Source organism: Chlorocebus sabaeus, chromosome 22 (genome assembly GCF_047675955.1).
Source record: "Chlorocebus sabaeus isolate Y175 chromosome 22, mChlSab1.0.hap1, whole genome shotgun sequence".
Classification (NCBI taxonomy): domain Eukaryota; kingdom Metazoa; phylum Chordata; class Mammalia; order Primates; family Cercopithecidae; genus Chlorocebus; species Chlorocebus sabaeus.
In genome coordinates this window covers 68,066,644-68,093,274 of record NC_132925.1, presented here as the reverse complement: position 1 = coordinate 68,093,274, position 26,631 = coordinate 68,066,644, and the positions used below count along the sequence as shown (strand labels likewise).

The 26,631-nt window shown below is 41.3% G+C and overlaps 2 protein-coding genes across 4 annotated transcripts in view; one reads left to right on the top strand and one right to left on the bottom strand.

Moving 5' to 3' along the window:
- The window catches only part of EIF4E3 (eukaryotic translation initiation factor 4E family member 3), a 73,664-nt gene extending 50,467 nt beyond the window's left edge, over positions 1–23,197 (bottom strand). The window contains exon 1 of one of the 3 annotated variants that reach the window (XM_007984986.3): positions 23,058–23,197. The gene's annotated coding sequence lies outside the window, so the exon portion shown is untranslated. Of the gene's footprint in view, positions 1–22,300; positions 22,432–23,057 lie in introns of those variants that run through there. The other 2 variants (XM_073009929.1, XM_007984987.3) reach the window with 2 other exon arrangements.
- On the top strand, positions 22,510–25,356 carry GPR27 (G protein-coupled receptor 27). The gene has a single exon (XM_007984982.3). The coding sequence runs from the start codon at positions 22,893–22,895 to the stop codon at positions 24,021–24,023; it is 1,131 nt and encodes a 376-aa protein (XP_007983173.1). The 5' UTR covers positions 22,510–22,892; the 3' UTR covers positions 24,024–25,356.
- The last annotated feature ends 1,275 nt before the right edge of the window (positions 25,357–26,631 follow it).

Here is a 26,631-nt window from a genome sequence, read left to right as displayed (position 1 = left end):
GGTCTGGAGGACTGCAACAACCTCCTAACGGGTCTCCCTGCTTCTAACACCCGACCCTCTCATCTCCTGCCAGACAGCAGCCTGACCAACAGCCCTCAAACACTGGTTTGCTTCTGCCTGCTCTCAGAAAAAAACCCAGACTTTCTGATGACCAACAGTACTAGGCATCTTCTGGATCCTTCCTGCCTTTCCAAACCCGTGGCTGAGCTCTCCCCCTGCCTCAAGGCTTCTCTGTGGCCACAGGGCATCTGCACATGCTGTTCTTTCTCCTGAACTGCTAGTCCCTCTGCTTGGCATGGCTGACTCCTTCTCCTGCCTTAGGCCTCCACTCTAAAGCAGGTCTTCTCCCCTTCCTCATTATTTTTTTCAGGGCATGTGTCAGCTGCACACATCTACTGCCGATCTTCCAAACCAGAATATCCAGTCCAAGTGGAGAGGGCCAGGCCTCTCTTGTCCACCTTTGTCCACCCAGTGCCTAGTGCAGGGACTGTCCAAGGCTGGCACACCAGCAACATCTATTAAGGAAACAAACTGGGTATACAGCAGATATTGGTTGAAAGGAAGAGTCTGTGGCTTTGTCTCCTAATTTCTTGTCTTTCTCCTCTGCCAGTGTAGCTTTCTTATGGACAGCATATTGGTCTTCCTAAAAAGCACTTTTGTCCTATTACTTCTTTGTTCAAAAGCTGTAAAGCACTGCCTGTTTCTCATAGGCTGAGGACTGAAATCTGGAATCTAGCCTTTGAAATCGTCTACACCTTGACCCCCTTTTCCAAATGCATTTGCAAGTATATTTCCAAATATATTTAGAGAGATATAATTATACACTATATTTACATATACTTGGAATATATATGTTAAATCTATATATTTGGAGATATAGCTATACATGGAAATACGTATATTCCAAACAGATTTGTCCCTATTTCTTGGTGCATTTTCAGCTCTGCCACAACATGAGCTCCCGAAGACAGGCCTGGGCCCACCCCCTCCACCACTGTCTTCTGGGTTCCTAGCACAGTGTCTGGCACATGGGAGATCCAGCTTTACTGAATCAATGACGGTCTTACTTCCCACTTGGTAAACACACCGTATGTACTCATATCTTCACACTTTTGCCTTAGACCTTTCTTCTCTCCTCTGACCATCTAAATTGTCTAACCATCCTTCAAGGGCCAGGCCAAGTTCCCTCACAGCAAGTAAGTCACCAAACACACTCCAGATAGGGACAGGAGATTCACAGAGTCCCAGAGATACAGCTGGGCAGTGCCCAAACTACTTTCCCAGGAGGAAATCCCTTATCCTGGCAAAAAGAGCACTGGGAAGTAACCAAGCTCTTCCGTGATTTAAAAAAAGTCCCAATGATTTCAAATATATAGGATTTGTGGCTAGTCTAAGAGCTCTGATTAAAGGACCTCTGTTGTAGTCACACAGAATTCTGCTGATTGGAGGAGTAATGATTCATATAACCAACTCCTCCTGTTGGGCACTTAGATTATTACCAATGATTGTGGCTATCATGTGCAACCCGTAATAAACACTGTCAATCACTGGCTTCTTATCAAAGAGTTGTTCTGAATATTACTGGCCAGCCAATCAATCAGAGATACAAAGATGGCTTACATCAGAAACTGTACTGAAGGGGTGAACTGGCAGGCCTCAAATTTGTCTTCAGCAATTTTTAAGAGAGGAAACAATGAGCAGTAGAGAGGCGAGTGATCAGAGGAAAGTCCAAAAACATATGCTTGAATGTGCGCGTGGTAGATACGCAAGGAGCAGGTCCTGGAGCACTGCCTGTTCCACAGGATTTCAGCAACCATCCTGGAGGCCTCTAATCCCCACTGTGGGCTGATAACAGCTAGCCTAGTGGGACAAATCAACAGCAAGCAAGTCATTTCTTTACATCTAAGAAGCTGCTTTAAGGATAAAATATTGTTTGGGGCTTTCAGTTATGGTTCATAGATCATTTAGGGGAACATTTTGTAAGCCAGTTCTCTGAGGAAGTGTATTGTGCTTTCCAAAGCTTTATTTTAAGCTGAAATAATCATATTTATGACACAAGAAATCCTGATACAGAAAATATAAGCTGACTTGGCAAAATATTAGGACGTGATAAGTCAGGCTGCAAAAAGACCACCTGTACCATCTTTCCCTGTACCATATAAAACCCAAGCTTCCTGAGGGGTTGGGAGCTCACCTTTGAGGTCCTCAGAGACTGTTATAAAGTACTGCTCATGTGCTGGAAACTCAATAAATATCTGAATAATGAATCCTTCTGTGATTTAAAAACATTCATTAAAGTATAGCCTGAAATATTTTATAAGTCATTTACTTCTTAAGAGCTAAGTACACTAAAGTTTGAGAAGCCATTATCAACTGATGAACAATTAGTAAAGGAAAATAAAGCAATTTTTGAAATGAAGCTGCATTATTTGTTTTCTAAAAAAAAATCATAATTGCATGACATTTTTAGAACTGTAACTACTGTGCAAAATGATCCATTAGGAAACATGAGGACACGTGCAGTGTTTAGGCCAATGAGATCCCTTCAGTTACCGAATCTCTTTTCTTTTACCATCAGCAGGAATTGCATACTCACAATACAGAAAGATCCTGTTAATTTTTCAGCGTTTTCCTGTTCATTCTTATTAGTTACATATTATCTACATAATGTCATGTTGCACCTTATGGTATTTGCTTTAAAATTTTCTTAGTGTTTGTGGAAAGATAGTATCTTATTCCCAGAGGCTAAAAATATGCACACATTGATCATACTACGTCATCATTACAAAAGATGAGCTCTCATGAAGGCTATGATGAACATGGTACCCCTCAGATGACTTTATGCAAGTATTTGATGTCACAAATATATACTGTGGTTGACAATGATCTTGGAGATAGCTGAGTCACTTTTGTCCTTTCAAACCCTACCAGGTCACTCAAAAATACACTGTAAATTATCCTAAATTTGGGATGAGTCCCTATCATTCCTAAAGTGCCTAAGGCTCATGTCTGCTTGCCTTATTGGACTGAAATATTTTATAACATATGAAACATAAATTTGTCAATTAAATGCAGTATCGTGTTTTTCATAGTTTGCAAAAGCACAGTTAATGATGCAAATAATTTCCTATTTTTCATTCTGAGGGAAAATCATTAATAAAACCGTACTCCTTATTAGAATTGAAATTCAGCAGTAAGAGGGCACAAGCCACCCATAATGGCAAGATATAAATTAGCAGTGAAAAAAACAAGCCAACTGATTATAACGTCCGGATGGAAATGAGTAACTGAATCATTCTTTGTCAAATCAAATAGCATCTTCATAAGTTGTTGCATCATCTCTGTTGATTCAATTTAACTGGAAGATATCAGAACATGACTATGACCTGCACAAGTATCTTCATTTCTCGTGCTCATTAGTATTCGGCCTATGAGTCCTCTCCTTTTATTTTGAAGATGAATTCACCTCTAAAATCGTTTTTTGGTTTCTAATCCTCAACATCATCCCATGTTAAAAAGAAAACTGGCCCTAGGCTGGAATGAAATTATTGGAATTAAGAAACTGGGGCCCCAGTGTTTGGTCAAATCTTTTATCAAAGGAAGAATTCAAACACTTCTTTTACCAGGCAAGCTGGTAAGTACAAGTTGTCATGGAAACAGGATGTATTCAAATTATATGAGGAATGACGTTCCTCATCTAACTAGGTGTTCATCTCATCTAAATGGGGAGAAATTGGTGTAGCTGAAATCCATTATATTTCTTTCAAATCTGCATTAAGAACAATCATTTCCTTTATTTTATATAGGAGTACACAGGCACAGAGCCTCACTCTCATAAAATGAAGAATTAAAATTACTTGCAAAAGAATTGGTGCGTAAATAAAAAGACATAAAATGAAAATGAATCCCATGATGTAAATCTATTGACGCATAGTGAAGGGTGGGAGAATGGAAATCAGATAATATAATACCTCCATCTATCATGGGACATATTTTTCTTCAATAGCATTAGTAACTAGTTTTTCTACAGAATGATCCAGGCCAGAGCAGTTCTCTGTAAGTTGAGGAGACTTGCTAATAGGTGTAATGTCACCACCCTGATAACAGCAGAGCACCCTGTGAATCCACAGATTCCTAACAAAGAAAGGCAATACTGTGCTAAGCAGGTACTTCCCACTCCTCAATAAGGCAACCGTTGAAAAACACATGGCACAAACTAATTTTGTGGGGAGGGTATTACAGCATGGAGAGCCCATGAAGTCACAGCTCTACTTAAGAGGCAGCCTGAAGTTCTTTCTGAATCAAAGTAACCTAGGAGAACATCTTTTCATTTTTATTTTTTCAAGTGAAGATCATTTCTCCACCACCCTCCAAAAAATAAGAAGAAAACATTTTCATGTTTTGCTGGTTAAAATGCTGAGGTTTCAATGAAACTCTTGTCCAAGCACTTAAGATAATAATAATTCAAATAAAAATACCAATAGCTCCAAAATCTACAAAGAAATTTTTTAATTCAACAATAAGAAAATGAACAGCGTGATTTTAAAATTGGACAAAAGACCTGAGCAAACATCTTGCTGAGGATATACAGATGGCAAATAAGCACCACAAAAAGATGATTAATATCATATATCACTGGAGACTGCAAATTAAAACAATGAGATGCCACTATACACCTATCAGAATGTCTGAATCCTAAAACGTTGGCAACACCAAATGCTGGTGAGGATGTGGAGCAACAGGAACGCTCATTCATTGCTAATAAGAATGCAAAATAGTACAGCCACTTTGAAAGACAGTTTGGCAGTTTATTACAAAACTAAACATACTTTTACCATACAATCCAGCAATTATACTCCTTGATATTTACCCAATTGAGTTGAAAACTTATGTCCACAAAAAAAACTCCACACAGAGATGGTTATAGCAGCTCCATTCATAAATGCCATAACTTGAAAGGAGACCAGATGTCCTTTAGCAGTGAGTAGATCAGTAAACCATGGTACCTCCAGATAATGGAATAATATTATTCACTGCTAAAAAGCAATGAGCTATTATGCCACGAAAAGACATCGGGGAAACTTTAATGCATATTACTATGTGAAAGAAGCCAATCTGAAAAGCTACATACTGTATGATTCCAACTAACACAACATTCTAGAAAAGGCAAAACTATGGAGACAGTTAAAGGATCAGTGGTTGTCAGGGGTTCAGGTGTAGAAGAGGAAGGAATGAATAGGCAGAGCAAAGATTTTTATGAAAATAAAACTATTCTAAATGATACTCTAATGGCAGATACATGTCATTGGACACTCGTCAAAACCCATAGAATGTACAAATCCAAGAGTGAGCCCTAATGTAAACTACGGACTTTGGTTGATAATGATGTGTCAATGTAGGCTCCTTGATTATAAAAAATGCACCCATCTGGTGTGGGATGTTGATAATGGAGAAGGCTATGCATATGTGAGGATGGGATACATGGAAAACTCCTTGTACCCTCCACTCAATTTTGCTGTGAACCTGAAACTGCTCTACAAAAGGAAGTCTATTAAAGAAAAAATCAACAGCAACAGCAGCTACCATTTTGTGAATGAATCATTAACTATTCTCATCTAATCCACATATCAACTTGATGAAGTATTAGTAAGTATGATTATCATCTCCCACTTTACACACTGGAGGCTCAAAATGGTTAAATAACATTCCCATCATCACCCAGCAAGAGGTATGGAGTTCAAACCCTAAGTCTGCCTGTGCTCCTAATAGTTGCACTTCAGGAAACGTTTCACTTCTCCGAAGTCATCTCTATCATCTGGAAAATGAGGTGAGTCTTTGACTTATGAAAATATTCAAGTTATGCCCTAAATGTTCAAAACAGAGCACTGTGGCAGAAGGTGCTTGAATATCTGGTGTACAAAACATATGACTACCTACTAAACAATTTAGAACAATTTAGAACCTGGAAAATATCATAAATCAACTATAAATTAATAGCTCTCTAATTTTTACCGTAAAGTTGGTTGAGTCACCTGCTTTTGGAGAGTGGCTGTTCAAGAGGAATAAACCCTTGGATTCAAGACTCTCAATGAACTCTTATCACAAAAAAACATGAAGAAAATCACACCAAGGCAGGGCATACTCAAACTGCTACAGTGCAGACAAAAAGATACATTATATACAGAGGAACAAAGTAAGAATTAGGCTGGGTGTGGCGGCTCACATCTATAAACCCAGCACTTTGGGTGGCTAAAGCAGGGGGATTGCTTGAGGCCAGGAGTTCAAGACCAGCCTGGGTAGCATAGCGAGAACTCTCATCTCTACCAAAAAAAAAAAAAAAAAACACAAAACAGAGATATTTTTTCATAGGAAATGATACAACCAAGATGATAACAGAACAAACTCTTTAAAGTACTGAAAGAAGAAAACCTGTCAACCTAGAATTCTATACTCAGTGAAATATCTATTCAAAAATGATGGAGAAGATTCTCTGCCAGGAAGATGGAATAAGACATGCTTTCTCAATTCCTCCCACAAAGTATAGTGAAAAACCCTGAACATTATATAAAACAAACATAAGAAGACTCTGAAAGAGGCCAAAAGGCAGCATAGCAGTTAGGTTAAGGAACAACACAGCAATAAGTTCCCTGGGTTTTCTTTTTGTCTCATATCTCTTAGACTCAGAGATGGAGAAGCTGGCAACCTGAAAATGCTAATAAGCATAGACAAGAAAAGTCTGGTTTCTCTAGCCAAAGGAGCAGCCTTGCAAGACAGAAAACTCTTAGACATAACTATGCCAGCCAAATGCAACAGGAAAAACTGTGATCCTTCCCCTACCTAAGCCAGCAAGGCCAAGTGAGAAGCTTAGACTTTTACCTTCACCAGGTAGAGTGGATTAAACAGCAAGCAAATACACAACAGCAAAAAAAAAAGTGATGCAACAAAACACTATTTATAAAAACTCACTTCAAATACAACAATGTGGGTAGGTGGAAAGGGAAAAAAATGAAAAAAGAGATATCATGTAACAATAACCCAACAAAGTTAAGAGTAGCTATATTAATAGTAAATAAAGCAGATTTTAGAGTAAAGTTAACCAGAGACAGAAAAGGACATTACATAATTACAAAAGAACCCTCCAGGAAGACATAATGATCCTACATATGTGTGCACCAAACAACAGAGCCTCAAAATACACGAAGAAAAACTTCACAGACCTGAAAGGAGACAGGCAATAGAAAATTATAGCTGGGAACTTCAACAGCCCACTCTCAACAATGGATAGAACTGCTAGATAAAACATCAGCAAGGGTATATAAGAAATGAACAATAAAATCAGACAACAGGATCTATTTGTCATATATAGCACTTTAGCAGAGCACAATTTTTTTTCAAGAGTTCATGGAATATTCACCATTCTGAACCATAAAACAAAACTTAACAAATGTAAAATAAATCAATGCCAAAAAAAGAACGAGAAAATTTCCAAATGCCTGAAAATTAAACAGTATATATATATGAGTTAAAAAGGAAGTCTCAAAGAAAATTCAAAGATACATAGACCTGGAATGAAAATGAAAATACAACATATTAAAGCATGTCAGATGCAGCTAAAGCACTACTGAGAGGGAAACTTACAGCACTAAATGCTTACATTAGAAAAGAGGAAAGGTCTCAAATCAACAGCCGAAATTCCTACATTAAGGAACTAGGAAAAGAAATGCAAAGTAAACCCAAAGCAAGCATAAGGAAGAGAAAAATAAAGAGCAGAAATCAATAAAATCAAAACAGAAAAATAATAGAGAAAATCAATGAAACAAACAAAAAAAAACCCCCAGAAATATAGATGTTTTCAGATATGCAAGAGCTGAAAGTATCCACTACCAGGAAATCAACACTATAAGAAATGTCACAGTCTGGGAGTAGTTGCTCATGCCTGTAATCCCAGTACTTTGGGAGGCCAAGGCCAGAGGATCGCCTAAGGCCATGAGCCCCAGACCAGTATAGGCAACATGGTGAAACCCTGTCTCTACCAAAAAATTAAAAAATTAGCCAGGTATGGTGGCGCATGGCTGTAGTCCCAGCTACTCAAGAGGCTGAGGTGCAAGGATCACCTGAGCGTGGGAGGTTGAGGCTGCAGTGAGCCATGATGGCACCACTACACTCTAGCCTGGGTGACAGAGTGAGACCCTGTCTGAAAAAAAAAAAAAGAAATGTCATGGGAATTCCTTCAAGAAGAAGGAACATGATGCCAGAAGGGAACGTAGATTTACGGAAAGAAAGAAAGGGCACTGGACATGATAACCACATGGGTAAAACATAAGATAATTTTAGTATTTTTAAAATCTCTTTTAAAAATAATGGACTGTTTAAATAAAAACAACAACAATGTACTATGGACTTTATAACATGAATAAATGAAAAATCTATGACAATAATAGCACAGAAGTTGGGAGGGAGAAGTGAGAATATGCAACTGTAAATTGTTATACTGTATATGAACAGGTATAATATCACTTGAAGGTAGACTGTGGTAAGTTAAAAATGTACACTGCAAATCCTAAATAAAGCACTAAAATAACAAAGCAAAGAATTATAGCTAATAATCCAACAAAAGAGATAAAAAGAAATCATAAGTAATATTTAATTAATCTAAAAGAAAGCATAAAAATAGGAAAAAGGAAGCAAAGAGCAATTAAGACAAATAGAAAACAAAGAGCAAGATGACAGATTTAAATCTTACCATATTTTCACATTAAATGTACAGTTTAAATATTCCCAATTGAATTTCAGCCATTATTTGGTTGAATATAAAAGCAAGAACCAACAATAATGCTGCCTACAAGAAATGCACTTTAAATATAAAGGCAACAATAGATTAAAGTAAAGGACAGAGTGTGCATTTTTCTTTCTGCATGTAGTAGACACAAACATTCCATTTAACAGATATTGGCCAGTCATGGTGGCTCCTGCCTGCAATCCCAGCACTTTGGGAGGACAAGGCAGGTGGATCGCTTGAGTCCAGGAGTTTGCGATCAGCCTGGGCAACATGGCAAAACACCGTCTCCACAAAAAATACAAAAATTAGCCGGGCATGGTGGTGCGTACCTGTAGCCACAGCTACTTGGGAAGCTATGATGGGAGGATCACCTGAGCCCAGGAGGTGGAGGTTACAATGAGCTGAGATTGTGCCACTACACTCCAGCCTGGATGATAAAGCAAGACCCTGTCTCAAAAAACAACAAAACAAAACAACCAAATATTTACTGAGCACCTACTATTATCCAGGAATATACGAGAAAACTTGTTAAAGGAACAAAAGAATTGTGAAAATTCATTAAAAACCACACATCCCGGCCAGCCACGGTGGCTCACGCCTGTAATCCCAGCACTATGGGAGACTGAGCTGGGCAGATCATGAGGTCAGGATATCAAGACTATCCTGGCTAACATGGTGAAACCCCATCTCTACTAAAAATACAAAAAATTAGCCAGGTGTGGTGGCATTCACCTGTAGTCCCAGCTACTTGGGAGGCTGAGCCAGGAGAATGGCTTGAAACCAGGAGGCGGAAATTGCAGTGGGTGTGATTGCGCCACTGCACTCAAGCCTGGGCAATAGAGTGAGACTCCATCTTAAATAAAATAAAATAAAAATTAAAAAAACACATCCATGCACATACACATGCGCGCGCGCACACACACACACACACACATATATCCTAGAATCCCAGGCATAGATTGTAAGCAAAATTAGAAGTTACATTGATCCTTAGCTTGATGTTATGAGCATATCCTACAATGAAATAATTTTTAAAGTAAAAAAAGAAGGTACATTTTGCTAATTCTAATCAAAAGAAAGCTGGAGAGGCTATATTAATATCACACTAAGTAAATTCCAGAGCAAAGAATATTATTTGGAATGAAGAAGGTCGATTAGTAATATAAATGAGTCAATTCATCAAGAGGATATAATCATTCTAAATATTTTTTACTCCTGATAACAGAGCCCCAAGATACATGAAACAAATACTGTTAGAATGGCAAGGAGAAATACAAATCCAGAATTTTAGTCAAGAGATTTCAACACTCATCTCTCAATAATTGCTAGAACAAGCAGACAGAAATTTAGTAAGAATATAGAAGATTTCAACACTATCAACTATCTTGACCCAACTGACATTTATGAAACATTTCACCCAACAACCATACAAAACACATTCTTTTCAAGGGTACACGGAATGTTTACCAAGATAGACCATATTCTGGGTCAAAACGTCTTAATAAACATAACAGAATTCAAGTCATGCAAGTATGTTCTCTGATACAGTGGAATTTAATTAGAAATTAATAATAGCAAGATCTCTGGGAATCCCCCAAATACTTATAAACTAAATAACACACTTCTCTATAACTCATGGATCAAAAAAGAAGTCAAAAGGAACATTAGGAAGTATTCTGAAATGAATGAATATAAAAAAACATCTATCAAATTCATGGAATTCTACCAAAACAGTTTTTAGGGGAAAATTTCTATCACAAATGCCCAAATAAAGATCTCAAATAGATAAACTCAGCTTCTGTGTTAAGAAACTAGAAAATAAAGCAAATAGGATGCAAATTAAATAGATCAAAGGAGATAATAAATATCGGAGCAGAAACCAATGAAATAGAAAACAGAAAAACAGTAGAGAATATCAATGAAAGTAAAAATCTGGTTATTTGAGACTGAAAAAAATGATAAACTTCTGGCACAACTATTCAGGGAAAAATGTACCAATATCAGAAATGACACAGAAGATATCAATACTATTTTATATTATAGCTATGTAGAAGATAACAAGGGAATGCTATTAACAACTCATGCCAATGAACTTGTAACACAGATGAGATGACAAATTCCTTTAAAGACATAAACCACCAAAATGTACTTGGTAAAATATATAACTTGAACAGCCATATATCTATAAAAGAAATGAAATATATATTTAAAAACATTCCCCCAAAGAAAACTCCATGCTCAAATAGTTTTACTAGTAAATTCCACCAAACATTAAAGAAAAAAATTCTACATAAACTTTTAAAAAACAATTGAAAAGGAGAGAATACATTCCAAGTCATTCTTTTAGATCACCTTCATCCTGAAGTAAAAACCAGACAAAGCCAGTACAAGAAAAAAAGAAAAACAGCTAGAGATCAATAACCCTCATGAATATAGATGTAAAAATTCAAAACAAAATTTTAGCAAGTATAACACAAGAATATACAAAAAGGATAGTAGTTCATGACCAAGTCATATTTATCTAAGGAATGCAAGGTTGGCTTAATATGTGAAAGTCAATCAATATAATTTTCTATTTAACAAACTAAAAATGTAAATCAGTGTGGTTATCTCAACAGATGCATGGAAAGCATTTGTCAAAATCCAATATTCACTGCTGATTTTAAAACAAGCAAACAAACAAAAACCTCTCAGTAAAGTAGGAATGGAAGGGAACTTCCTCATCTATAGGCACCTATAAAAATCCACAGCTAGCATCACGCTTCATGGTGAAAAACTGAATAAAAACTTAATGCTTTCCTTTTAATATCAGAGAAGAGACCGGTAAGGTTAGCTCTTGTCACTTCTATTTAACATTGTATTAAAGGTTCTAGCCAGTGCAACAAGGCAAGAAAAAGAAATAAAAAAGTATCTAGACTGAAAAAAAGGTAACATTGTCTATTCTAGACCAGATGCACATCTATGTAGAAAACCTGATGGAATTTACCCCCAAAAAACTGAAATAAGTGAGTTTAGCAAAGTTTCAAAATATGAGGTCAATATACAAAAATCAATTATATTCCTTTTATGGTAGTAGTGAACAATTAAAATTTTTAAAAATACCATTCATAAATGTATCAAAAACAAAAAATGTTGACAGATAATTCTGACACCAGATATACAAGAACTATACACTGGGAAGTACAAAAGACTGCTGAGAGAAATAAAAGAAGAGTTAAAGAAATGAAGAGATATACCTTGTTTTTGTATAGGAAGATGCAGTATTGTTAAGACATCAATTCTCCCCAAACTGATTTAGACACAACCCCAATTAATATCCCAGTAGGCCTTATCATAGAATTAGATAACTTGATTCTAAAACACATATCTATATGCTCATGACTGAGACCAGCCAAAACAACTAGAAAAAGAAGAACAATTTTGAAGAATAATGCTCCCTGATTTTAAGGTTTATTATAAAGCCACAATAATGAATACAGTGTGACATCAAGATAGACAAACACATAAATTCAACAGAATAGAGTCCATGAAGAGACCCACACGTATATGGACAATTTTTTTTTGACAAAGGTGCAATAAGTTTTTCAACAAGGGGTGCTGGAACAGTTGAATATCCATATATTAAAAAAATGAATTTCAATCCATTGAAAGTCAATCCACCTCATACCATTTACAATATTAATCTGGAACATAAAACTAACTATAAAAAACCTAAAATCATAAAACTTCTAGAAGAAAACATAGGAGAAAATTTTCATGACCATGGTTTAGGCAAGAATTTCTTAGATATGACCTAAAAGCGTCATTCATAAAATAATTCAAATTGATAAACTGAACTTCAACAAAATTAAAATCTCTGCTCTTCAAAAGACACTATTAAAAGAATAAAAAGACAAGCCACAAACCAGGGGCAAAAGGGATTTCCAAATCTTATATCTGAAAAAGAACTTCTTTCCAGGATGCATAAAGAACTCCCAAAAGTCAGTAATAAGAAAAATAAATGATTTATTGAAAAAATATGGCAGGTTCATCAGCAAAGAAGATAGGTGGATGGCAAATAAGCACATGAAAAAATGTCCAATATCATTGATCATAATTGCCAAACCAGTAGAATTCTATTCCCAGCCAAACTATCAAGTATGAAGAAAGTAAAGTAAGAGCATTTTCAGATATGTAAAAAGTCTTAAAATATTCAATTCTGACTGGGCACAGTGGCTCATGCGTGTAATCCCAGCCCTTTGGGAGGCCAAGGCGGGTGGATCACAAGGTCAGGAGTTTGAGGCCAGCCTGACAAACATGGTGAAACCCCATCTGTACTAAAAGTAGAAAAATTAGTTGGTCATGGTGTCACGCACCTGTAGTCCCACCTACTCAGGAGGCTGAGGCAGGAGAATTGCTTGAACCCGAGAGGTGGAGGTTGCAGCGAACCGAGATTGCGCCACTGCACTCCAGTCTGGGTGACAGAGCGAGACTCCATCTCAAAAAAATAAAATAAAATAAAAAATAAAAAATTTATGTCCAAAGCAGCTTTCTCAGGAAGCTACTGATGTATGTACACCACTTGAAATGAAACAAAAGAATAAAACGAGAAAGAGAAAGATGTGGGTTCATTCCAGGGAACAGGAAGTCTCACAGGGAGAGAAGAGAAGAGCGTGCTTCGGAAGCTGTGCAGGGAGTTGTCCAGACCAGATGAAGTAAGAGAATGAAGGAAGGGTGGTAGCAGGGGTTTTTCTGAGAAATGCAGCTGTTTATCCCAAATGTTTGAGATATGGAAATCAGATCTCTGCAAGTTCACATGGGTCTAAGGAGAATCGAGTCCAAGTCTTACTTTTTATATGATTTGTTTTATCATAAAAATCTGTCTGCCTTATCTCTAAGATTTATTTTTACAGATGCTCTCCTCAACAACTGTTACAATTCTGCAAATGAAAGAGTATCTACCTCATCTAAATAAAAACCCAATGCAAAGCTTGGTGCTGGTGGCATAGGAAGAATTTATATGAGTGTGAGACATGGGAGGTGTATGTATATAGAGGGTGGGCATTTAAAAGAGCCAAACATTCATATTTTATTACAAGGAAGTCATTGTAAATAGGTAATAGGTAAACTAGCAATTCAAGAAACAGTAGGTACATCCTTAAAGATGTGTCTTACAGGCCCCTGTTCCATATTTCAGAACATTTTATATGGACATACCCCCAAAATCTCCACCTTATAAAGTATATTCACTGTAATTATTTAGAGTAGAAAGTATCAATAATCGATGCACTATTTGATTTTCGATTAAATAAGAGAGAAAGGAGACGAAGGCAAGGATTATAGCAGTAGTAGCTTTGATATACAATATTTATACCATGATTCCATGCACATGAAAAGAATGCTTAAGAAATAGGTTTGATCCTGTTATCTTTGGCACTCCCAGTAGCACCCTAGTCCTGGTGGCTGCATTGAGTCTGTCAATGCAAAATTTAGGATCACAACATGACTTAACCACTAGAGGGAGTTTAAACAGCTAGTAAATATAATGCAAAAGAGAGGGGCCACATTTTTTACAAAGGCCTTTTCTCACTTGGAGCCGTTGCTATGACTTGCTTAGAAAACCATTATAGAAATATCAATAATGGCATTTTAAACAGTAATAACGTATTAGTGTAGACTCCTTGTTTCTTTTCAATATTGAAAGTGTTTATTTTCAGGTGGTTAAAATACTGCCACCTATACCGTTAGCATAATGGTTTTCCTCAATTCTGTACTAGCAGATACAATCCCAGTTTAATACTTCTATCATCCCGATAGGTTTTCCTTCAATTATATATTAGTCGACAAAGCTCTCTGTACACATTTATTAAGAATTCAGCCGGGCGCGGTGGCTCACGCTTGTAATCCCAGCACTTTGGGAGGCCAAGGCGGGCGAATCACAAGGTCAGGAGATCCAGACCATCCTGGCTAACACGGTGAAACCCTGTCTCTACTAAAAAATACAAAAAATTAGCCGGGCGTGGTGGCGGGCACCTGTAGTCCCAGCTACTCGGGAGGCTGAGGCAGGAGAATGGGGTGAACCCGGGAGGCGGAGCTTGCAGTGAGCTGAGATCACGCCACTGCACTCCAGCCTGGGCGACAGAGCGAGATTCTGTCTCAAAGAAAAAAAAAAAAAATTCAGGCTTTCGGTCCAGACAGACTGGAATTTTACCTTGCTCTTCTACTTTGTGCCGTGTGACCACAGACTATGGTTAACTGCTTTAAAACTCAGGGCTCCTCATCTGTAAAACTGGGGTAGGGGATTTTGTAGGAGTAAATTAGTAATCATATATGCAAAATAGCTTAGTGCATTTTTTGATCTAAAAAATGGCAGCTTTTCCAGAGGCTATGCTGCAATATAAAGCTATTGATTAAATAAAACTTTCTTAGTCTCTCTTCCCAGGTTTACCTAAACATCAAAGCCCCAAAGCACGTAAATGCTAAGGCCTACCAAAGGGGGCAATCCTTGTGCACATGATCATATGGCAAGGCATGACTTATTTCTGTGGCCAGCCTCAGGTAAGAGCACAAGAAATCACACCTTAAGAATCTGCACTTACTCAGAAAGCTAGGAGTTCATGTTACTTGCCAGGAGTTCATAACTAGGAGTTCATGTTACTTGCCAGGTTCCTATCCATCTTTTAATAAAGACACCTCCAAAGGTCACAGAGGTGACCTCACTTTCATATGAATTTTTTTAATAACTCTGTTTTCTTAGGATATCCAGAGTTGTGGAACTATCACTATTACCTAAATTTAGAACATTTTCATCACCCCCAAAAAACTCTGGACCCATTAGCGGACACTCTCCAATCCTTCCCCCCAGTTCCCAGCAACTACTAACCAACTTTCTATCACTATGGATTTACCTGTTCTGGGCATTTCATATAAATGGATTTGTAAAATATGTGGTCTTTTGTGTTTGGCTTCTTTCATTGAGTACAGTGTTTTCAAGGTTCATCCATGTTGGAGCGTCACGTACCAGCACTTGTTATTATGAGTGAATAGCATTCCACTGTAGGGATATATGACATTTTATTTATTCATCCATTCATTCATGGACCTTTGTGTTGCTTTCTCCTTTTGGTTATTAGGAATGATGCTGTTATGAACATTTACATATGGGTTTTCATGTGGATATGTTTTCATTTCTCTTGGGTAAATGCCTAGGTGTGAAATGGCTAGATCATAAGGTAACTATGTTTAACTTTTTGAGGAATTGCCAAATGATTTTCCAAAGCAGCTGTATCACTTTCCATTCCCAACAGCATCATCTGAGGGTTCCAAATCCTTTATGTCATCACCAACACCTGTTACCGTCTACATTTTTGTAATAGCCACCATAGTAGATATGAAGTGGTATCTCAGATGGTTGGAATTGCATTGTCCTATTGACTAATGATGCAAAGTACCTTTCCATGTGCTTACTGGCCATTTACATATCTTTTTAGAGAAATGTGTATTTAAAGTCTTTGCCCATTTTTAAAATTGGGTTGTCTTTTTTGAGTTATGAGTTCTTTATATATTCTGGATACAAGTCCCCCATCAGACACATTATCTGAAGACATTTTCTCCCATTCTGAAGGCGGGCCTTTCATTTTCTTGATGGTGTCTATTGAAGCACAAACTTTAAAAATTTTAATGAAATCTAATTTATGTATTTTTTTTCTTTTGTCACCTGTCCTTTTGGGAACATATCCAAGAAACTACTTCCTAATGTAAAGTCATGAAAATTTACTCCTATATTTTCTTCTAAGAGTTGTTATAGTTTTAGCCCCGACTCTTGGGTCTATACTCCATTTTGAATTTTTTTAAATATATGGTGTGGGGTTGGGGCGCAACTTCATTCTCTTGCATGTGGAGAAAAAAAACCAACTGTTAAAGAGTTTTCACTAAACATATTTTGCTTAAATGAAGTGTGACAATATGCTATACATATACACATAAAGATATTCAGTTATTCATTCAACAAATACAGATAGCAAGCACAATATTTTGAGATATGCAGTGATAATTTTTCTTCCTCTATTTTTCCCTTTCCTTCTCAACATTCAAGTGGATAGCAGGCTCTGAGCTTCCTTGACTAGGAGAGGTTTATGGCAAGGTGGCTTCCTGGCTTTTGTTTTTTCCAAACACCTGAATTTGGGGAACACAGCTTCCCAGGGAAATTGATTCCAGTTGACCCTTGAACAACATGGGTTTGAACTGCATGGGTTGGTTTACATGTGATTTTTTTTTTCAATCAAAATAGGATGGAAAATACAGTATTTGAGAGATGTGAAACCTGCACATATGAAGAGCTGACTTCTCATTTATGTAGGTTCTGCAGGGCTGGCTATGGGACTTGAGTATACATGGATTCGGGTGCACACGGAGGCCCTGGAACGAATTCTGTTTATACTGAGGGATGTCTGTAATTACATTTTACAAAAGAACAAAGAAGAACTAGGTTTTCACCCTCTTCCAGAATAGATAGGGAGTCCTTGGAGATGAAGGTAGGAGAAGACAAGAAAAGGGTACTCAGAGAGAGGGGAGTTGCACCCAGTTTCTCAGGCATACTGCTGAGAAGAATGCCTGTGGATGCATCTAATATCAAATGCATCCTTAGCCCAGATTCTCACACCACAAGTATGGCACAAGGCAGCTAAGAGTCACCAAACCACAGTGGCTTGGAAGAACAGGAACAATATGCCAACAACTGATGAAATATCAGAAGGGATACCCACCACACACATGCACGCACTATCCTGAATGACCATATACTAGGCAATTTAGGCACTTGCCTGAAACTACAGTATATTCCGAGAAAGCAAGGACCCATGATGAAACCCAAGATGCACTAAGGCTACCTTTTTTTCCCCACCAGCAAGACAAAATGGCAACACAGAGTCAGAAATTAGGTTTCTAGAAAGCAGCTGTACTTTTTGCACTCTTGATTATACAGTCTGACACTCATATGTGCCACATACATATTGAGAACCTATTGTGTACAGGGCATCCTGCTAGGTTAAGCTGAGGTGGGAAATATAAAAGTCAATTAAATCATGGTTAGCCAAGACATTTATATAGTTCAGTAAGAACAAATATGCATAAGTGTAGTTAGCCATTTATTGCACACGACCTGTGTGCACACCTTGTGCTACACTCTTTGTAAATGAATCTCATTTAATTGAGTCTTCCCACAATGGGCTTTTGATATTCAGATGTTCAGAGTAGGCAAGAGACTTGCCCAATGAGCCACAGTCTAGGCTCTTTACAGTTAGGTACAATCTGATTCATGTACCACTACCACCAATGCACAGCTAGTCATTGGTGGAACTTGGACATGAACCAGAGTGGTCCTCACCACAAGGCCCATTTTCATCATCAAAGTTATGACTTCGTCCCATGAACAGGTCAACTTGAGTGCTGTCCTTTGATAATCCAACACCCACTGGGCCTAGACTTTGGCTCATTTTTTCTAAGAGTTGGGATGGAATTAAGTCACATCAACCTTCTCTAACTTGGTGTTTAATGTACCTATTGGCAGGTGACTGGCCAGAAGCCTGAGGTTAAACAGGATACACTGGCCAGACTGGTCCTCATGATTGGGGAACCCAAGACCTTGACTGTATCTACCAAAGGGTGCCAACCAGTTTCTCTGAACAGTCAGAATTTCTAGTACCAATCACACCATCTATATGTACATCAAAGAAGGGACATAAATGGTTTGGAGAGTGGGGGTGGGAAATACTTATGTTTCGATCCATGTCCAAAAGGAGTAATTTGATTATATAAGAATAATGGAAATTTTCTTGCAGGAAAAAATCTCGTAGAGCTGTTTTGCTTTGAGATGAAGGCATGCAATTTGGTGCCTAAGAAGGTATTTAAAATTCTTGCCTGTAGCTTCCTAGAAACAGTAAAAGGAAAATACATTGATCCTGGCCAATGAAATGTTACTAGTTTTTCCTTAAGTATTAATCTACTGAACAAATGTTGATAATGAAAGAAGTAGGCATATAAATGCTGCGAGAGAACCATGATTTATATATTTTCTACTGCTGCTTCTGCCATTTGAGCCTGGGAAAATGACTAAATCAAATCTGAAGAGCAGCATTTTCAACTGTAGATAGAAACAGAAAACACAGAAAATTTTAAATTATAAGGAACTAATACTGTCTCTTCTTTCGTGTCCTTTTCTGAAAAATAAATCTCTCCCCATTTGGGAGACATAATCACTTAACTTCCATTTCCTTATACCAAAACTCAACTTCAGAGCCCAGGACTCTCAGAAATCATTTGGTCCAATGTCCCATTTCATATATGGGCGCATTTGAGATTCCAAGAGGTTAAGTGACTTGTCGAACATCATGTGCTCATTAGAACAAAAAATATGAAGATTTTAAGTGGAAGGTAGTGACCTAGGAGTGGGAGGACCTGGGTTCTCCCTCCCACTCAGCTACTCATGAGCCTCTCTGTTAGTAAAATTCAAGTGTTAGGATTAGATGGTTTTGAAAAATCCTTCCCTCTTGAAAGGGGTTATAATTCTGTGCACGGGAGCATCAGTATTTTGTGTATGTTAGTTTACTGCTTTTATAAACTCAAAAGCCTTCTTCACAGTTATAACAAAGAGGTAGTGTTTGTGGAGATCACGAGGATGGATTCTAAACACAGAGTTCCTCAGCTGGGTGTGGTGGCTCATGCCTGTAATCCCAGCACTTTGGGAGGCTAAGGTGGGAGGATCACTTGAGCCCAGGAGTTCTAGACCAGCCTGGGCAACATAAGGAGACCACATCTCTACAAAAATTTTTTTTTTTTTTTTTTTTTTTTTTGAGACGGAGTCTCGCTCTGTCGCTCAAGCTGAAGTGCAGTGGCACGATCTCAGCTCACTGCAAGCTCCATGTCCCAGGTTCATGCCATTCTCCTGCCGCAGCCTCCCAAGTAGCTGGGACTAGAGGCGCCTGCCACCATGCCCGGCTAATTTTTTGTTTTTTAATAGAGACGGGGTTTCACTGTGTTAGCCAGGATAGTCTCGATCTCCTGACCTCGTGATCCGCCCGCCTTGGCCTCCCAAAGTGCTGGGATTACAGGCGTGAGCCACCAGCCTAGCCTCTACAAATAATTTTTTAAGAATTAGCGGGGCATGGAGGTATAAGCCTGTGGTCCCAGCTACTCAGGAGTCTGAGGTAGGAGGACTGCCTGAGCCTGGGAGGTTGAGGCTGCAGTGAGCCATGATGATGCCACTGACTCCAGTCTAGGTGACAGAGTGAGACCCTGTCTCAAAATAAAAAAATAAATAAAATTAAGTCAGACTTCCAGCTCTTACACTTACTTTCAAGTAAGTGTAAAGTAAGTGTAAGTGGTGAAAGCCTGAACAAATTAACTCCTCTGTGCCTCCTCTGCAAAATGAAGATAGTAACAGTACATACTATATCTGGCCATTACACTGATTACATTAAATAACACATGTCAAGAATTTAGCACAATGCTTGGCACATAGCAAATGCTCAGTAAAAGGTGGCTGCCATCAGTATTACCATAAAGCAACCAGAGTTGGTGAATTTGTGTGGGTTATTAAGAAGGCATTCCCTCCTCTAGGCAGAGGCAGCCCAAGAGCTAAGGGCCACAGCAAGGCAGGATCCAATTCTCTACAGCTGCGGGTCTAATTTTAAAGAACTAAGAAACCATTTCCTACCCTCCCTTGCTCAAGTGCTCACTCTCAAATGATAACCAATGATATGTTTAAGTGTTTGTTTATAATGTAGGGCTTCTAGAAAGCTCTTCTTTGGAGAGGCCTACTTAGATGGCTGGAATAGTTCTGCTTTTCCCTTCTCTTCTGCCTGGAATGAAGAAATGATGGTTGGGGTGTCAGCAGCCTACTGTGATCACGAGGGAAGGGCTAAAAGACTTTCAGAGATTCAGTCCTTGAACCAATAAATCAGTATCAGCAACCACTGACCTCCAGACTTCTTCTTTCATAAAATAAACTCATGTACACGTTTTTTGCTACTAATATCAAACTGCAATTCCTAACCCATACACCCTCCAAAATCTATTTTCTATCAACATACATTTACAGATGTGCCTGGTCAGCCACTTGCTGCTGGCTACTTAGAGTCCCAAGTCAGGTGCTCAATAGCTGATTTTCTTGAAAAATCACTTAGTTTTTTAAAAAAAATATCCAAACTGTCCCCAAGGGCTTTACTATTCAAAGTAAGGTCAGCAGACCAACAGCATTAGTCTCACCCAGGAGCTTGTTAGAAATGCAGAACCTCTGGCCCCATTCCAGAACTACTAAATCAGAATCTCCATTTTAACAGGGTCCCCAGTGATTTCTGCACATAGTAAAGTTTGAGGCTCTGTACTAGGTTTACCGGCTCTGCTCTGTCATCCCTCCTAAACACTGCTGCCAGAATAATGTTCCTGGAGCACACCTAGTCATATCGCTCCCCTTCTCAAAAGCTTTCAGGGGCTCCTGACTGCCTGCAGACTAAAGTTTTGACTCCTCAGCCTGATCATTAAGGCCCTCTATGATGTTGCACTATCCTGAAAATGCCCATCAAGGTGCCTGCCTTGCATGTAATCAGTAGGCAATAAATAATTTTCCACACAGAAGAAAAAAAATATGAGTGTGGGTGAGAAACAACGCGTTGCCTAATTCTGGCTTTACCATGCTAAGCACTGGGGACACAGTGGTACCAAAAACGAGGCATGATCCCTTGCCTTCAAAGAGCTTAGAGACTAGTTAGAAGAGCATGATTTTTAAAAAGAAATGAAAGTATATAATGACAAACTATAAGTGCTAAGAAGGAAATGACTAGAGGGCAGGGATACAGAATAAGACAGACTGGTCAGAAGGAGACCCTAAGGAGAGAAAGCCTGTTGTGGGGTTGGTCCAGGCAGAGGCACCAGCACGTGCAAGGTCCTGTGAGACAAATGCAGTGTGTCTGAGAATCACAACAGGGGCTGCCCTTTCAGGCTTACCCAGAAAATAGATACCCTGGGAGGAAGGTGGCATAGGGTTCACCTTCCAAAACACTTAAAGATGAAATGCTACATTTCTTTTCCCTGATATAGGTCCTTCACCGGGATCACTGATGAGTTAGCGAGTAGGGGATGCTGCAGAGTTGCTGTGAGTCCAGCACTGGAAATCAGACCAAGGGAAATTTGAATCCCAGCTCTGCCACTTCCCGGCTCTCAACTCCCTTGACCTCCAAGCCTCTGCTTCCTGAGGTACAAAGTGGGGTTAAGGATGGAACCAACTTCGTTATCACTGTTGAGGGAGATAATGCTTGCCAAGCTCCCCAGCACACTGCCACCCACATCAGTGCGCACCTGAGTATCAGCGGTTTTAGGACTACGATGACTATTACTATCGTAAATTACTCCTAGCCTTCGGGCAGAAGGCTCATTCCAGATATTCCTGTCCCCTCTGAGGCCTCCCGACCCTGCCAGCCCAGGCAACCTCCCTCGCGCACGGCCGCCGTGACCCCAGCGCGGGCGCCGCCGCCGGACCCCCGTTACCTGGGGCCAAACGCGACTGTCGCCACCTTGCGTCCTGGGCCCTGCCTCCCTCCCGGCCGCCTCCCGACCCCGCGGCTGCTGCGGCGGCGCCCCCAGCCCAGCCGGGCCCAGGCGGTGCGGGATGCCTCGGCGGGGCTGGCGGCGGCGGCCGCGCTGCGCGCTCCGGCGGAGGGGAGGGGGCTCCGCGGCGGCGGCGGCGGCAGCAGCGGCGGCGGCGGCGGCGGCTGCGGCGGGCCCGGCGGGGGGCAGAGCCAAGAGGCGCGGCGGCGGCAGCGGAGAAGTAGGAGGAGACGGAGGAGGATGCGGGGGGCTGCGGGCGGCGGCGCGGCCCTGTCCGCAGTGAAGCCCGCGGCGCCCAGGGCGCAGGGAGTGGCCGCCTCCTCCTGCGCGCACCATTCCTGAGATGGCGGCGGCGGCGGCGCAGCGGAGGCTCGGGGAGCCCAGGAGGGGCCGGCCGGGAGCGGGCTGAGCCCCGCAGGACGGGGAGCTCGCCCAGGGCCGGCAGGGCGGCGGAGGGCCGGCCGGGCGGCCTGCGGGAGCGGCGAGGCCGGGGACGGCCCCGGGGCGGAGCGCACGGCCTGGTGAGGCCGCGATGGCGAACGCGAGCGAGCCGGGTGGCGGCGGCGGCGGCGAGGCGGCCGCCCTGGGCCTCAAGCTGGCCACGCTCAGCCTGCTGCTGTGCGTGAGCCTAGCGGGCAACGTGCTGTTTGCGCTGCTGATCGTGCGGGAGCGCAGCCTACACCGCGCCCCGTACTACCTGCTGCTCGACCTGTGCCTGGCCGACGGGCTGCGCGCGCTCGCCTGCCTCCCGGCCGTCATGCTGGCTGCGCGGCGTGCGGCGGCCGCGGCGGGGGCGCCGCCGGGCGCGCTGGGCTGCAAGCTGCTTGCCTTCCTGGCCGCGCTCTTCTGTTTCCACGCCGCCTTCCTGCTGCTGGGCGTGGGCGTCACCCGCTACCTGGCCATCGCGCACCACCGTTTCTACGCCGAGCGCCTGGCCGGCTGGCCGTGCGCCGCCATGCTGGTGTGTGCCGCCTGGGCGCTGGCGCTGGCAGCGGCCTTCCCGCCCGTGCTGGACGGCGGCGGCGGCGACGACGAGGACGCGCCGTGCGCCCTGGAGCAGCGGCCCGACGGCGCCCCCGGCGCGCTGGGCTTCCTGCTGCTGCTGGCTGTGGTGGTGGGCGCCACGCACCTCGTCTACCTCCGTCTGCTCTTCTTCATCCACGACCGCCGCAAGATGCGGCCCGCGCGCCTGGTGCCCGCCGTCAGCCACGACTGGACCTTCCACGGCCCGGGCGCCACCGGCCAGGCGGCCGCCAACTGGACGGCGGGCTTCGGCCGCGGGCCCACGCCGCCCGCGCTTGTGGGCATCCGGCCTGCAGGGCCGGGCCGTGGCGCGCGCCGCCTCCTCGTGCTGGAAGAATTCAAGACAGAGAAGAGGCTGTGCAAGATGTTCTACGCCGTCACGCTGCTCTTTCTGCTCCTCTGGGGGCCCTACGTCGTGGCCAGCTACCTGCGGGTCCTGGTGCGGCCCGGCGCCGTCCCCCAGGCCTACCTGACGGCTTCCGTGTGGCTGACCTTCGCGCAGGCCGGCATCAACCCCGTCGTGTGCTTCCTCTTCAACAGGGAGCTGAGGGACTGCTTCAGGGCCCAGTTCCCCTGCTGCCAGAGCCCCCGGACCACCCAGGCGACCCATCCCTGCGACCTGAAAGGCATTGGTTTATGAGGGAGGCCCCACCACATACACCCCCAACCCAGCCTTTCCCTTTGGCTTGGACGGTGACGTCGTTTCTTTTCCTTCTGGCCCCTGTTTAATTTTCTAAGCTGCCTTCAAAATGACTCGAAGTGGACAGACACTTGGATTGTACTGACTCCTTTTGGGGGTTTGGGGGTGGGGTGGGTGGGGTGGGTGAGGAGTGGAATGCTCAGCCCACTCCAGCTCCGCACATTCGTCCTCCTAACTCGACTTTCTTCCTGACAATAGGCCCTGCAGTCTTTTTGTACCGGTACTGACGTCTTTTATTCCATGCGTGGTTCCTTTTTTTTTTCTTTTTCTATAAAGGCTATACTAATTTTCTTCATGCAACGTTTCCTAAAGACCATGGCCAGTTTTCTACAGAAGCTATTTTTGACAACCTCAAGTGGCATTACATTTTGCAGTGAAGTAGAGGAACCTAGGGGGACTTCTTCACAAGTTAGATTTCTTGAGGATCTTCTGTTGGAAGCAGGAGAAAGTGGGGGGGAAAGTTGTCTGAAATGCCCTCTGAATTGCCGGCTGCAGGGTCTTTGTGCTGCGCCGATTCTTTGAAAGTGTCAGTGTTGATATTGAACTTAAAGAGCAGAGATGGAGGTCAGTAGCAAGGCGGTCATTTTTTAAAAGCAGTAAGTAACAAGTAAGATTTGATTCCCAGTTTACTTTCTACTGCTGAAAACCAAGTCAGTGACAACTGCTCTCTGTATTATAGCAATCTTGAATGGAAACATTTCTGTCAAGTTGTAAGTTTTAAAAGAGTAAAGTGTTTTGGTTAGTAATGATGTGGAGAAAAATACAGTATTGCATGTGTTCGTGTGTACAGATTGTGGTTCGAGGATTGGGAGGGCTCTGAGAAGCAGAGTACTACATCAAAATTGTTTTAAGTATATTTTGCCAATAAAAAATTAATTTTATGGAAATGGCTTGTGCTTTGAGAAGCCCAGTTTTATTCTGTCTTATGAAACTAATTTCCACTTTGAAAATTGTTCTTCTGTTGTTCATGGTATAAATGAATGGAATATAATGATACCCTCCTTCTAGGAAACAAAGCATTTCCTTAAAACGTTTGCTAGGTTAAGCTGTGCTGTTCTACTGATGGTTGTTTTAAATTAATAATGAGAACTATAATTTAAATAATATTTCTTTGTTAGACATTATAATGTTAAACTGAAAGACTAAATTCTGCAAGTACTATATAATATTTTTGGCTTATAATGCTACATTTTTATTAATGTACCTTCCGTTTTGAGGATTTATATCTGTATTTCTCTTTGCATTATACAAATATACCAGTATTTTCATTCTGGAGTGGTTGTTTTGTTGTGGTGGTGGTGTTGTTTGAGGCTGTAATGATACATGCGTCGAAGTATGTTACATGCCTCTAAGTATGTTACCTAAGGATAACATGCACTATGATCCTTTTAGCACGTGTTCTTTAGTTACAGGTTTCATAGTTTGACCATCAGCATATCCAAGACTTGTGGAGGCTTAATTTAAAATGCAAGATAAAATCTGCTAATCTTTTCTTAAAGGGGAGAAGCAGTAGACATATATATTGCTTTAAAACTGTTTTTTTATTTGGATGACAGAACATTTTAATGACTATTCGTTAAATGACATAAAAAAGCTTTTAAATAAACATCAAATTCGAGTACAAGAAATCATTTTGATAAAAGCACTAAGTAAAAGTGGGGGTGGTAGAAATATTGAAACTATTAAATGTTCAGTCAAGTGGGGCTGGTAGATACTGAAATTTGAGCATAATATAAACTATTAAATGTTCAGTCCAATGGGGACAAGTTATAAAAAGAGTGTGGCCAATTTAATTGATCTCTGGTAAATAGGCCGCATGATTTTATTTTGTTGTGGAAGTTAGTCTGTGAAGACAGTCTGATACTTGGAAAATATGAGACAGTTACCCTATTTCTCCCCACATCATGAGTCCAGGTTGGCCTCAATCATCCAAGGGCCACTGATCAGAAACCTCGGCCAACCCAAAGACAGAGGAGCCCAGAAGTACCTCTCTCCTCATCTAACCCTCCACCTGCCCAAGTGATCTCAGTTCAGAAAACAGAAGTTGGACCAGACCGTGATGACTCATGCATGTAACCCCAGAACTTTGGGAGGCCGAGGCAGGAGAATTGCTTGAGACCAGGAGTTTGAGGCCAGCCTAAGCAGCATAGCAAGACCTTGTCTCTACAAAATATCAAAAACTTAGTTGGGTATGGTAATGTGCACCTGTGGTCACAGCTACTGGGGAGGCTGAGGTGAGAGGATGGCTTAAGCCCATGAGGTCAAGACTGCAGTGGGCCATGACTGTGCCACAGCACTCTAACCTGGATGACAGAGCTCTCGAGACCCTGTCTCAAAAAAGACCCCAAAACAGAGATCACCAAGTCTCTGTGATTTTCACACCTGGCATGGCACAGGAACCAGCCCATCACGGCTGACTCCTGAGCCACTCCAGCTTTGGGCAGCAGCTCAGCTGCACCACAGATGACCCATTGGCCTGACATAGTCTTGAACTGAAGGGATGTTTTGTCATATGAGAATGCATAAACCAGAGGTTCTCCAATTCTAA

Bases quoted from the DNA above. Each gene is read 5' to 3' on its own strand.
- GPR27 (XM_007984982.3), top strand. From the start codon at position 22,893: ATGGCGAACGCGAGCGAGCCGGGTGGCGGCGGCGGCGGCGAGGCGGCC.